This window comes from Notamacropus eugenii, chromosome 6, assembly GCF_028372415.1.
Source record: "Notamacropus eugenii isolate mMacEug1 chromosome 6, mMacEug1.pri_v2, whole genome shotgun sequence".
Lineage (NCBI taxonomy): Eukaryota > Metazoa > Chordata > Mammalia > Diprotodontia > Macropodidae > Notamacropus > Notamacropus eugenii.
This window is the reverse complement of record NC_092877.1, coordinates 25664825-25678836: the sequence shown is the minus strand read 5'-3', so window position 1 is coordinate 25678836 and position 14012 is coordinate 25664825. Positions and strand designations below refer to the sequence as shown.

General features: G+C 35.9%; 1 protein-coding gene across 1 annotated transcript in view; it reads left to right on the top strand.

Moving 5' to 3' along the window:
• The window catches only part of LUZP2 (leucine zipper protein 2), a 743524-nt gene extending 739455 nt beyond the window's left edge, over window positions 1-4069 (top strand). Inside the window, exons 11-12 of the mRNA XM_072619311.1 lie at window positions 2620-2697; window positions 3664-4069. Coding sequence (XP_072475412.1) covers window positions 2620-2697; window positions 3664-3768 — 183 coding nt within the window. The 3' untranslated portion in view covers window positions 3769-4069. The remainder of the gene's footprint in view (window positions 1-2619; window positions 2698-3663) is intronic.
• The last annotated feature ends 9943 nt before the right edge of the window (window positions 4070-14012 follow it).

Genomic DNA, 14012 nt, shown 5'->3' with positions numbered 1-14012 from the left:
TTCACCATGGAGTATAGTAGGAGGAAGATGGCTTTTGGGGAGTTTTATAAGTTTTTTGTTTATACTGAAATTTAATTAACAAGACTTGACTTTTCAGTATAATTCATGTTAACTAACTTATAGTTGGATGCTAATATTTAAGGCATTATTCTAGCAGCTGTGATTTGAAGATGGTTATGGCAAAGGGCAAACCATGAAAGAGAGGGCACAAATAATTCAATTCACTTGGTTTTACAGAGGAGAATACTGATAAATGCAAAATAAAATTACAGGCAAATCCCTACAAGAAACCTAAGGAGGGATGCTGTGATGATGAATAGCTTTCATCTTGTAATTCATCTTTGCACTAACGGAAACAGCCATTATGTAGAGGACTTATTTCAATTATCTCTGTGTGTATCTGTGTATACATGTATGTGTATGTGGTTATTTTTCACTAAGGGTAAAATGAAAAGAGGTAACAAATTAGGTCTATGAAAAGAAAAATATAATAGTTGTGATTGACCAATGAATCTGGAGCTATCCAAAGCATAGAGTCCTCTTTTCCTACTTGTGCAGGGGTTAAAGATTGAAATTGTCATGGGACTGGAGGCTTTATTTTACTTCATGTATGAATATGGTCTTGTCCAATATCACACAATATATGAATCTCCGAACGTTCACTGCTCTGCTTCTGGTTCTTTCTCTTTGTTTAATCATAGAATTTTAGAGTTGATAGAATCTTAGAACCTCATCTTGTTACAATAGAGAAATTGACCAGAAAAAAATGAGTTGCTCAAGGTTAGATAGACGGCTAAGGGGCTCAGATTCTTGCCTAGGTAGTCATTGTCAGAATGCCTGTGGGAGGAGGCAGCGAGAAGGAGGGGAAAGCAGCAAACCTAAATTTTATATCCACGTAGAACATTATAATATCCCATATTAGCTTATTTTATTGTTCTAAAGATTGAAAGACAGGGAAAGGGTGAAAAACTTTTGAATAGCTCACCTAGAATGTTTTCTTTGGCTACAAATGATTTCATTTGTTTAGAAATGGAGTTTAATAAATACGATTTGTTTGTTCTGATTACCCAGCAATTGTGACTTTGTTTCCAAAATTCTCTCTTTTGAAAAGGATAGAGAAATTCTAGTAAAATAGTTGATGATTGAAAAAAATCTGGCAGATATCAAGATAGATAATTAAAGTGGGCTTTCTGCTGTTACATACACACTCATACATACATACGTACAACCTTAGATAAGTCACTTAACTGCACTGTAAGCACCAGTTTCTTCATTAATAAAATGAGGAGGTTGAATAAAATGGTCTGGAGGGTTCTTTTCAAATTATGTTCAGTGATCCTACAGAGATACACTCACATGCATTTATCTCTATGGCTTATAGGATCAAAGATCAAAATTTTTCAAGGGCTCTACAGACCATCTTATTCAGTCTCCTTATTTTATAGGTGAAGAAACTGATGCTAAGCATGGTTAAATGACTTGCCTAAGGTCCCACTGATGGTGTCAGGGGTAGGATTTGAATCCACATCTTCTGATTCCAGAACCAGTTTTCTATTCCATTCTACAATCTCACATCCCTAATATTTAAAGGTAGAATTATATGTCGATCTGAATGTGTACTAGGCAGGTAACATGACATACTTACATATTTTTTCTCTGTTCTCTCACTTTTTCTATGCATATGCATATACATTTATAATATGTATGCATTTATAATATATGGATATATGTACATAATAAGAAAGAAAGAAGAAAAAAGAATACAATAGACTATTTAGTCTACTGTGGATCTATCTAGTATACTATATATGTGTGTATATATGTATGTATATATATATATATATATGTGTATCTATATATACATATATACATATATATGCTCTTCTTAATTTGTGTATATAATATTTAGGGAGGCTGTATGGTATTTATAGAGTATATCAGTTATATTTACATGTACTATACAGCACAGTTTATATATTTTATATATGTGTGTATGTATGTGTGTGTGTCTGTGTCTATACACACATGCACAGAAGGAAAAAGTGGGAGAAGATATAATGTGAAAGAATATACATACATATAAAATACATATATTATACATGCAAATATGTGGAAAGTATCATAGTATATAGGGCATTTTATATGTATATACATATGCTCTATTTGTGCATATATAAATATGCTTCCATGTAACATATACTATACATAAAAAGGGGGAAAGGAGGGAGAAGAGACACATCTCATAGCGGAAAATTCGTGGTAATGTTCCCATCTCAGGAATAATACTGCTGAACGCTCCAGGGTTTCCATGCTTTTCTGTGTTATTTCCTATGTAGAATTGTTTTTCTGATTCTGAGAAGATATTTCTCCTTCTACGGCCCTCTTCTGCAGCAGCTGAACACTTTAATCAATATTTTAACCTACCATCTAATCTCTTTTTTTTTCCTAGTCCATTCCTTTAATGATGATTGTCCCTGAGGCTTGTTATGGTTTGGCTTTTCCAGGGAAGGCAGGCTGCTGGAATTTTCTCAGCTTGTGATCAGCACAAGGAGTTCATTCTTTGACCCTTGCTCTGTTATGATGACTCTTATGACATGTTCTCAATGGTTATTTTTATAGGGTGGCAAGATCTGTGCAGTGAGTCACAACTCTACCAATGCGAACAACAAAACAACAGAGTCGGATCCGATTTTACAGGTATCCTTGACTTTGAGCAGAATTGAAAACATTTCTAAAGCTCTCAGTTGGCTCAGTTCTACTCCTTCCGTTTGTATCCCTGCATTCAACCGTAGGCATTAGACAGTTTTTCAGACTAATCCTCAGCAAGGTGCCTTTGGAGTTGCCTCAATGTTAATCGTCTTTTTGAACTCTGTGTGGTCTTGAATAGACAGCAAATAGAATGGGAACTTTTCCTGACTATTTTGTTTAAAAAAGAGTTGCCCTTATCAACCATTTTACAAAATTGGTTTCAATTAAAACATATTTAATTAACAGACTTTCATTAGTAACAATTTTGTGTTATGCACTGGGGATAAAAAAGATTTAATTATCCTTTGAAAATTCAGAAGACTCCCAGATATCATATAAGACTTTGAGATAATCATTGTGGAAACAACTTATCATTTTAATGTAAATATACATACACATTAAATCCAACTTCTACAAACATTCCGTAAGGGTCTACTGTGTTTGAGGCAGGATGTCACATGCTGGGGTGAACAAGACCAAACAATTCTATTCCACAAGCAGTTTATATTCCAATTGGGGGAAGGGGGAAGGGGGAAGGGGGAAGGGGAGTATTTAAAGAAGTAGATAATCGCAAGAAATTTGTATTAATAAGATAGTTTTTAGTGCCCCATCATTGTACATGGACCTGAGGGTCTTGTTTGACTTTAATTTATGGTCGAAATATTGTTGGAAAGAACCTTCTTTTCATAAACACAGACTCTTTATATGGATTGTGTTACAAATTGAGCTGCCCCAGCTTTAGAAACTGTTTTTTTTTTTTAAATCAAACATCGCTTTTATATGCAATTTATATGCTGCATCCCTTCATTGCAGATACATTTTTCATGCCAAGTTCTAGTCATCACCAATATGTTTGCTTCTCAAATGGTATTTGTCTCAGACTTGACTAACGCTCCCTTCTGTGTTGGTTGACAGAAGCGGTACACTCCTCCTCAGACTAAGCTGGAGATCCCAAAATCAGAAGAGAAAAACCAGAAGACTTCTAAAGGCATCGCAAATACAGAAGAAAAGACACTGTAGACTTCAGGAAGCTGTATTACAAATGCCCATTTGCTAGTGTCTTCACATTATTTTTAGTCCAAAGGCATGACAAAAGTACTAAGTTTCTAGAGCATGCATCTTTTCCACTATTTTATGTATGTTTGTAAAGTAGCCGAAAGAATTTCCAAAATTCAACATGCCATTTACTATCCTTTAGCAATAATCTATTTGAAATCGATATTCACAGAAATGCTTTTGTAATAGAGTCCAGTTTTTTAAGACATTATGCTGTCTGGATCAGTAACTTGCTTATTATAAAATAGTCGGTTTTGTACACTAACGCCATTTCAAAGTTTGCTTTCTTGCCTCATTTTTTTCCTTATAATTATTCTTTTCTGGGATAGGCTTTGATGGCAACCTGAAAATAAAGAACACTTTTCATTAGCACCAGCATTAGTACTAACCTGCCAAATAGACTCTACATTTTGCCATCCACAGAGCAAGTCCAGGACTTGACTGTCTGCCATCCTGATTATACTCTGTAATACCATGGGGTTTTACGTGAGCAAAATTCAAGAAGCAGAGTGGCTTAGGGGGTACAACGCTGGGCTTGGAGTCTGGAAGATATGTTTAAATTTCACTTCAGGCATATCTTAGCTGGGTGACTCAGGCAAGTCACGCAACCCCCCTGTGTCTCTTAAACCAAGCTATGAAGTCATGGACATGTTGAGATCTATGATATCAGAGAGAGCTCCTATCTCCTCTCTGATATAACCCAAACCATATGAATTTATGACAAAGTGTCCTCTTGGCTATATCTATATAACCCCAGAGCAACTGAGTCAGAAAATATCAAATCTTTGAAAATGAGTTTTCACAGATAATTGGTTTAACGTAGCCAAAATAGAGAAAAAATATGGATGACTAGTGCCTGTTTTGACTGACTTGATGAGGTATCTTGGTATATTATGGACTTAGCCCCTATGTGTGTGTGTGTGTGTGTGTGTTCCAATTTAGGGAGGAATAAATTATAAAATTAAAAGTGGGAGGCTACTAGGTGCTGTAGTATAGTGTTGGACTTGGCTTTCACTTCCTGCTTCAGATAATTGCGAACTGTGTCACGTTAGACAAGTCATTTGACATGTCTGCCTCATTTATTTTTTAATCTGTAAAGCTGAGAATAATTTCTAGGGCTGTTGTTAGGACACAATTTAATATTTGCATAATGCTTCACAAACCTTAAAAAGTACTATGTAATGCTTTCTACATAATTATTCAATTACTACCAGTAATGGGTACATTTAAGAGGCAGTGCAATGACTACAAGATAAGCCTTAGAATCAGGAAGACATAAATTTAATTCTCGCCTTCTCCAAGTATGAAGATGTGGCTCTGGGAAGCCACTTAATCCCTTGCTCTAGGCAGTTCTCTACCTGTCACTTACAGAATATGCAGAATGGTGGCTGAACAGCATGGGTAGAGAAGACTTCCTTACCTGTAAGTGATTTGACACATGAAATCATATGTCTGACAAGAAGAAAGAGAAGAAAGAGGAGGAGGAGGAATAAAAACAGTCATTCATCTTGAATCATTGCACTTCAATGCTAGATGAGACATGAGAGATCACTTAATTCAACCCTATTATTTTAATGATGAAGAAATTGAGTTCTAAAAAGGTAAAGTAGGAGATCCAAGATTAGAATGTCTTGGTCCAGTGCTCTTTCTATGGCCTTGTAGTTCTATGCTTTAGGTTCACATCTATGACTTCTCAAATTGTAAGCATTTAAATTTTAATTAAAATATCAGAGCTGGATTTTAAGTCAGAATTCCAAATAATTCTAACTAGTGTCAAGTAGAATGGGCTATCTTGTGTCTTAATGGGTTCCCCATAGATTGAAATTCTTATCTGGATGTATGGATTGTTATGTAGCCAGGATACTATTGCAAAGGGAAGTGTGGTCAGGTAGGAATTGGAGTAGTTCATCCCTCAGACCACTCACAACTTTGGGACTCTTTGTAAAAATGGAGCCTAGTGAAAAGAAAAGGGAAAGGGTAGGGGAAGAAAAGGGAAAGAAAGGGAAGAGAGAAAAGGAAGAGGCAAAACTTGTCAAACGCTTGATGTTCTGACGTAATAGTGACTATATGTATATGTGTATATACACACATAAATATATGTGTGCACATACAACACGTGTGTTTGTATATATACACATACATGTATCTATACCTTTTTCTATATATGTGCACATATGTATGTGTGTGTGTGTACATATACACCCATACATATATGCATGTGTATATGTATATACACATACATGCATACACACATATATAAAAACATACACACACATAAAGTAAAGTAGAAATAACGTAATTAGTTATTCAATGTGATCAGTGGGAAAGCGGCCCAAATGGACGATTGAGTTGCAACTATGACTCTCTGGGGCTTAATTTGCTTGTATAATTATCTACATTGATAACACTTTTTATTGTTCTTTGTAAACCCACTCTACCAAAGTGATACTAAGATTTGTCTTCATCAGGAGGGGAGATAGCTTTACCTTGATAATATCCACATGACTTCCTAAAAAAAAATAAAGGGCTAGTTTGAGACTTAACTGAATTATGAGTAAGAATTATGAGTAAAGTAACTTAAACCACAAACCTCAAATGTATATCTACCTTTTTTTTTGGGGGGGGGGGAATATCCTGTCACACTATTGGTCATCATGATCCACCAGAAGTTACATGATCCAGGAGATGGGAATGGGGATCAATAATTATATTTTTAAAAGATGTAGGATCTTTTGTGAAATATTTATCAATTTGCTTTAGCCATTACAAGAAGAAAATCATTATACTTTCCTAACAAAGCAAATATTTATCAAACATACAGGAAAATCTACCATGCTTAGTACCACCAATGGAAAAGAAACAAGAAAAATAATTCTACCTATCTAAATTAAGGAATTTATGTTCTACTGAAAAAACAAACAGAAGGAGTTACTGAATGACTTCTCCATGATGGAAGAACAGGAACAGAATATAAGGGCTGGAAGATACATCAGATTTGACTGATCTTGTGGTAGTTGAACAGTGGACAAGGTATCATTTAACTGCAGTGTGAGGGCTTTTTGTAAGGGAAAACCCATTACTCTCTGAAGCAGTCCATTACACTTTAATTAACTCTAATGGTGAATAAGTTCTTTGCTTACATCAAGACCAACTTCTTTGCAATTTTTGCTAATTGATTCCTGTTCTGTAGATTGTGGCTAAACAAAATAAAAATGCCTCACCCAGTCCTCTAAATACTTGAAGACATCTCCCTACAACTTTAATTTTCCAGGATTTCAAGAGGGAGGAGGAGGAGAAAGAGAATGCCAGTTTCCTTCTTTGACAAGATCTTATTGTCCACCACCCTGTTTGTACTCCTCTGGAGGCTTATTAATGCCTTTTCTATAATGTGGAACCCCCTGTTAAACACAGTGTTCTAGTCTAGAGGTGTCAAACACAGTATGAAGGTTCCATATCACCCACAACACATCCAACTGTTGCCCAAATCAAGATAAAATGTAATTGGGAAACATTTAACAAAACAAAACACAAGGTAACATTATACTTTAAAACCAAGTGAATATGCAGCCTGCAGGGATCTATTTGTGGGGATTAATGTCCTGCTTTCTATGAGTTTGAGAGTATGTTCTAAACATCATATGACCAAGGTGAGATAAAGCAAGGTTAATGACTTTCTAGTCCTGGACCCAAAGTCTCTTTTTATTCAACTGCTTTAATAACTGCCATATCACACAGCTAACTGACATTTAGCTAGCAGTCCATTAAGAAAGGGATTGTTGACCCCCTGGCATCTCTAAACATTTGAGAAACTAATTTGATAACTATTTCAACCTAATTTTTTTTGTACCTCACTTCATTTTATTTTAGGCATTAAAATATTATTCTGAGAACGTGTCGTTAGGTACTGCCAGATTGCCAAAGAGGAATCCATGGCAAAATACACATGAGGAACTCTTTCATTGAAACTCCCAGAAATAAGAGGCCAAATTTCCTTCTAGTTTTGAAATTATATATTGAAATTTATGTGTGTGTGTGTGTGTGTGTGTATGTATGCTTTGTGTATTTCAATCTGAGTCAAGATTGAGAACATATAGACCAAGGTTCGTGGTGGGCTTTGGGGAATGAGAAACAGTCTTTTTTCATCAAACCTTATTCCAATAAAGGGCTTCTATTCCAGTGGTTATAAAATATCTTCCTGTGACACTGAAGGGTGCAAGTCGAATTGATTCTTGCATAGCATAGTGAAGACAATGAGAATTGGTTTTAGTATTGTCATCTAGAATGGTGGTGTCAAATTCAAAGAGAAGCAGGAGTCACTAAACCATATATAAGGATCGCTATGGTCTTAGGAAGCTACATATCAACACTATCTCCGATGTAGTGTATTTTTACTTATTTTGTTTTGTATTTCCTAGTTACATTTTAATCCGGTTCATGTTTCTGGGCTACCAGGCAGTCTAAGGGCCACATTTGACGCCTCTGGTCCAGATCGAGTTGCAGTTGCTTCCAGTGATACCTCTTAGCAGTTCTGTATTCTAAATGTCCATTCAGGAATTTGACCAAGCATTAGAGCCTGATTTCATGCATTTTGGGATGTTTCAGGGTACTCCAGTGACCAATGAATCAATGTACTAGAATGATCGAAGTGCCACTTTCTTTACAAAATTGCATGATACATATAACACGCTTTATAAAAGTTTTTCAGAACTGCTTTGGGTATCACTTGTCAGTCAAGCACTAGACGCTATTCCATTGGATTCTATGATGCAGTTTTCATTGAATCAGCTGATTTCTTTCATGCCGTTCAATATCTGAAGGTAGATCCAGATTAGTTAAAAATCTTACATTATTTCCATCTATAACAGTAGAAAGCAGTTTTACCTCCTTTTGATGAAAACAGTACACATTTTTTTAATTTAACGTCTTTAAAAATGTAAATTGTTTTCCAGAAGTTCACAAAGATAATACAAAATCCCCATATTGGGAAAAAAATGTCATTAATGATATGTCATTTATACATAATATTATTGTATATCTGTGGTAAATAGGGGGAAATTAACCAAATCATGTTGGCTAGAAAGTACTTTTTACTAAGTACAATACAACTTCTATACCTAAGCTTCTTCTTATCTATATATTACCAAATTAGCTAAAATCATATGTAGTCATTTTATAATATCTTTCATTGTCATATTTTTACATAGGTTGGTTTATATGTTAGGACCACCTTCTCAATTCTATTTTCTTTTAAATAACTTATTCTGCAAATTATATTACCATTTATTTTGTGTTATATTTGGCTAAATATACAGAAGTATACTTTTGCATTTTTAGATGAATAGATCAATAGATAGATAAAGGTCATAAACAAAATCCTTTGCTCCATATTCAAAACCCTCCATAAACTAGCTACCCCCTCCCTTTCCAATTTTCTTTCGTATTACTTCACATGACCTAGTCTTTGATCCACTGACACTATCCTAGTTGTGCCATGAAGAAAATACTCCATCATTCAGCTCCATCCATTTTCTCTGACTGTCTCCCATGCCTGGAATATTCTTCCTCCTCATTTCTACCTATTGGCACTTCTGGCTTCTTGTAAATACCAACCAATATACCATATTCTACAAGATGCTTTTCCCAAGCCTTCTTGATTGTAGGGCCTTCCATCTGTTAATTATTTCCTATTTATCTCGTATTTAGTCTGTTTGAGCATATGTGTTTTTCCTCCTCTCCACATTAGATTGTGAGCTTCTTGAGGGCAAAGACTAACTTTTGACTCATTTTTCTGTATCTCTAACACTGGGAGCAGTACCTGGCACAAAGCAGACATTTAATGAACACTGATAAGGGGAGAGAGAGAGAGAGAGAGAGAGAGAGAGAGAGAGAGAGAGAGAGAGAGAGGCAGATAGACAGACAGACAGAGACAGAGAAAGAGATAGACAGAAACAAAGAGAGACAGAGACACAGAGACAGAGAGAGAATAAGAAACAGAGTCAGAGCACCTGGACCTATGATTGTATTGGCGTAGGGGCTTCCCAAATAGGAAAATTCCGGTACCAAAGCAGGTCAACACTTTTTTTATTCTCCTAGTCTTAGTGTGACTAGGAGGTTAAGCAGCTGGCCAAGAAAAATACATTCAGTATAACTGGATTTGAGTCCACATTTTCCTGGTTTGGAGAAATAGTCGTGTACCCAGTACAACAGTAGGTCTCAAACATTTTTTAGCCTCAAGACATCTATATACTCTTAAAAATAACTGAAGGACCGCCAGAGAGCTTTTGTTTGTATGGGTTATAGTCACTGTTCTTTACCCTATTAGCAATTAAAACGTCCAAGTGTTATGAAGAAAACAGTTTTGACTTCATGGTCCTCCTAAAAGAGTGTTGAAGATGCCAAAGGGGCCCAGATCATGCACTGAGAAGAACTGTGCCTTAGTATACCAGGTACGTGTTTGTTTCTGTTCTGTTTCTCTTGTACTCTACATGCACACACATAAGTACGCATATAATACGTGCACAGATATAACATACACATATATGTAGTCTTTGCATTTACAGTCATGGCACAAGAATATGCACAAAGATATACACATGAATATGGGCCGCACACATGTGTATGTATGTAGATACATACATATGTACGTAAGTTATATATGTGTATATTCTTGTATTGCTAAAGAACTAAGCTATTTTAGTCAATAGAATACAAAGCAGAGATTAAGGAAGACTTGAATTCAAATAATGCTTCTAACACATAGTAATTGTGTGACCACAGATAAATCGGTTAATTTACATGAGTCTTGACAAAGAAAACTGTAAGTAATATGGCATCGTGATATGCTAATTGAAGTTTTACCCACCAACAAAATCATATATAGTCAAATTTATGCACAGGGCGGCTAGGTAGTGCAGTGGGTAGGGTTTCAGGCCTAGAGCCAGGGAGACTTATCTTCCTGAGTTTATATCTATCCTCAGATACTTATTAGTTGTGTGACCCCAGGAAAGTCATATAATCCTATTTGCCTCAATTTCATCATCCATAAAATGAGCTAGAGGGGGAAGTGGCTAACCACTTCAGGATCTTTGCCAAGAGCACCCTAAATGGGGTTGCAAAGACTTAGACACAACTAAAATGACTGAAAAAAACATGCAAGTGTATTGTGTGTGCCACAGGCTTACATCGAGGGAGTACCAGGTATGCCTGACTACAAGGCAATGCCTGTTTTTCTGGTCCTTTCCTTCCCATTAGGGGAAATAAATGGTGACCATTGATATGGCAGAGTGTGTTCGAAAAGTCATAACAGTCTCTCTGTCTACAAATTTATGATATACAAATACAGGTATGCTGTGAATATACATGCGCACATGTTCAATGTCTTAGGTAGACTATATAAAATGCAGCATATTCAAAAGGAGAAAAAAATTATGTTGCTATATGTCTTTTCATCACAGCAAATACCTTGTTAGAACCCTGAATAAGTGACTGGGTTTTTCATTCAGTGGTTGCCATTGCAAATGAACCTTTTTTTTTTTTAATAGCCTTATTTTCATTGTCCTCCTTTCTTCAACTTGTAAGCCATTTTGTAGGCAAGAGACTTTAAATATTTTATAATAAATCTGTACATAACTATGCCAAAAATATCTAAGAAGTTTACCTTAATGAATATTTCATCTTTGTAGGCTTACGTACTGTAACTAACACTAATTGCAATCAAGACAAGAATTATTGATTGGCGTCTTGGGACAAGGTGTGCCAGGCAAATGGAATGCAAACATGAGTAGCTATTGTTCAAAATGTACTCAATTACATAGAAAACATTTCCCCTTTAATATGCACAGCTGCAACCTGTTGTGCTGATGGACGATGTGCTCAGTTAGATTTTTTTTCACGTAATATTAACCATCAAATGCAAAACAGCAAAAAAATGAATGAGAAAATTTCTGTTTTTCTTGGACAAGTTTTAGTTCCTAAGAGTACAATAGATTTTAAACAGACATTCCTTTAATTTATATGTTAATTTGGAATTTATATATTTGATTTTAAATGTCATAGTCTTTTGTTTATCAGAACTTGGATATTTATAAAATTTTATTTTGGATTTTTCTTCTTGTCTATCAGTGGCCCCAAGAATATTTTGATTGATCAAGCATACTAAAAGAATGCAAGACTATTCCATGAAAAGAAAGTATTTCATCCAGTCCATCATATTTTTCTTTCTTTTTTTTTCTTCTTTTAGAGATGTCTATGAGACTATATTTTAAAATGAAGTGAAGATTTGGCTGATACCTTGTTCACTTGTTTACATAGATTGCCTTATAACTCACACTTATATTGCACCTTACTGTTACATAATTATATTTGATCTTTACAATAATTCCATGAAAAACTAAATTAATTGATTATACGATCATAGATGTAAAGCTAGAATGGAGCTTGGCAGTCATTGAGTCCAATCGCCTCATTTTACAATGAAGAAACTGAATCTGAGAGAAGTTGAGTGACCTGCCCATTCTCTGTCCTTTAGTTTACAAATGAGGAAACAAGCTCAGGAGATGCTAACTGAACGTGTTCAAGGCTACATAGGTAATACTGTGTGGTTTGTTTGTCTGATGTGGTGAAGGTCTTCAGTAGTACATTTCTCTATTTATTCAACCACATTGCCTTCATTTCCTTCCATGAAAATAGTGCCAAAGCAATTGACTTTCCAGTACACATACTTATACACATACACACCCCCACAGAAAAAGAGGGAGAGAGAGAGAGAGAGAGAGAGAGAGAGAGAGAGAGAGAGACAGAGAGAGAGAGAGAGAGACAGAGAGAGAGAGAGAGAGAGAGAGAGAGAGAGAGAGAGAGAGAGAGAGAGAGAGAGAGAGACTGAGAGAGGAATAAAATCTGATTAACTAAAGCCTGATTTACTTCCAGAAATGAATCTGCCAATAAAATGTCATAGTAATTAACCTGACCAACACCACTTTCTTTGGTGCTGTATCACCATATCCTCTGTTCTGTCATTAAAATAGACCAAAAAATATTTCACAATCTGTTTTAAGGAACTGCTCTGAAATTAGTCTGTTCTCTTCTGGGAAGGGCAGATTTCTAGTTGATTCTTTCTGCAGTGGTTGAGTATCATGGAATGAGAATATGCCTAGGAGCTGGGAAATTCAAGTTCTATTCCTGGCTCTATCACTCACACTCAGTGTGAATTTGAATAAGTTCTTTTACTTCTCCAGGCTTCAGCTTCCATATTTATAAAATGAAAGGATTTGACAAGATGAGCTTTAAGAACTCTGGCAGCTCCAGAGGCCTATTTTTTCTTACAATATATGTGGGGATGGGTCTCTGTTTTCTACTTAGCATCCAGAAAGACTACCAACTGATAGACATGTCCCCCCCTCTGGCAATTAGGATCACTTCATTGGACTTAGATACAATTATCTCTGTCTCCAAGCTATACCTAGCATGAGGTAACTTTTCCCCTAGTAGGTCAAAATCTAGAAGACACCACTGACATCATCCTGACTTTCACTTCTTTCCCATCTGATCCTTAAGCACCATTAACCTCTCTCTGTCTGCAATTCTCTCTCTCTCTCTCTCTCTCTCTCTCTCTCTCTCTCTCTCTCTCTCTCTCTCTCTCTCTCTCCCTCTCTCTGTCTCTCTCTCTCTCTGTCTCTCTCTCTCTCTGTCTCTGTCTCTCTCTCTCTCTCCTCTCTTTCTCTCATATACACATGTGTGTGCACACACATACACATACAAAAATGTATACATGCAAAGCTAGATCTCTTCCCTTTCCTTTTATTCTATGGAGCAGTAGCAAATATTCACATTGATTTCATTCCTTACTGTCACAGAGGTCTTTTATCACAAAGATATTGTGATTTATCATTTGTAAGTATGATTATCCCTATTTTCAGATATGTAAACTGAGGTTCAAAGAGTTGGAGTGGCTGCCCTCTGTGACAACACAAACTTCATTAGTGTCACAGTCCTATTGTTACAGACTACCTGACCAGATTAACACTCACTCTTCTGAAGATACTTGCTTCCCTGAGCCAACTGAGAATAGTAAGTACTAAACTGGCCAATTACCATCTGCACATGGGAGTCTGAGGAACCCTAGGGTCATTAGATATTTGCTTTGGGATTCTTGTATTCCCTTCTGCAGGGCAGTGATATTGATCAAACTTCATTGATTCCAGCTCTCAGTG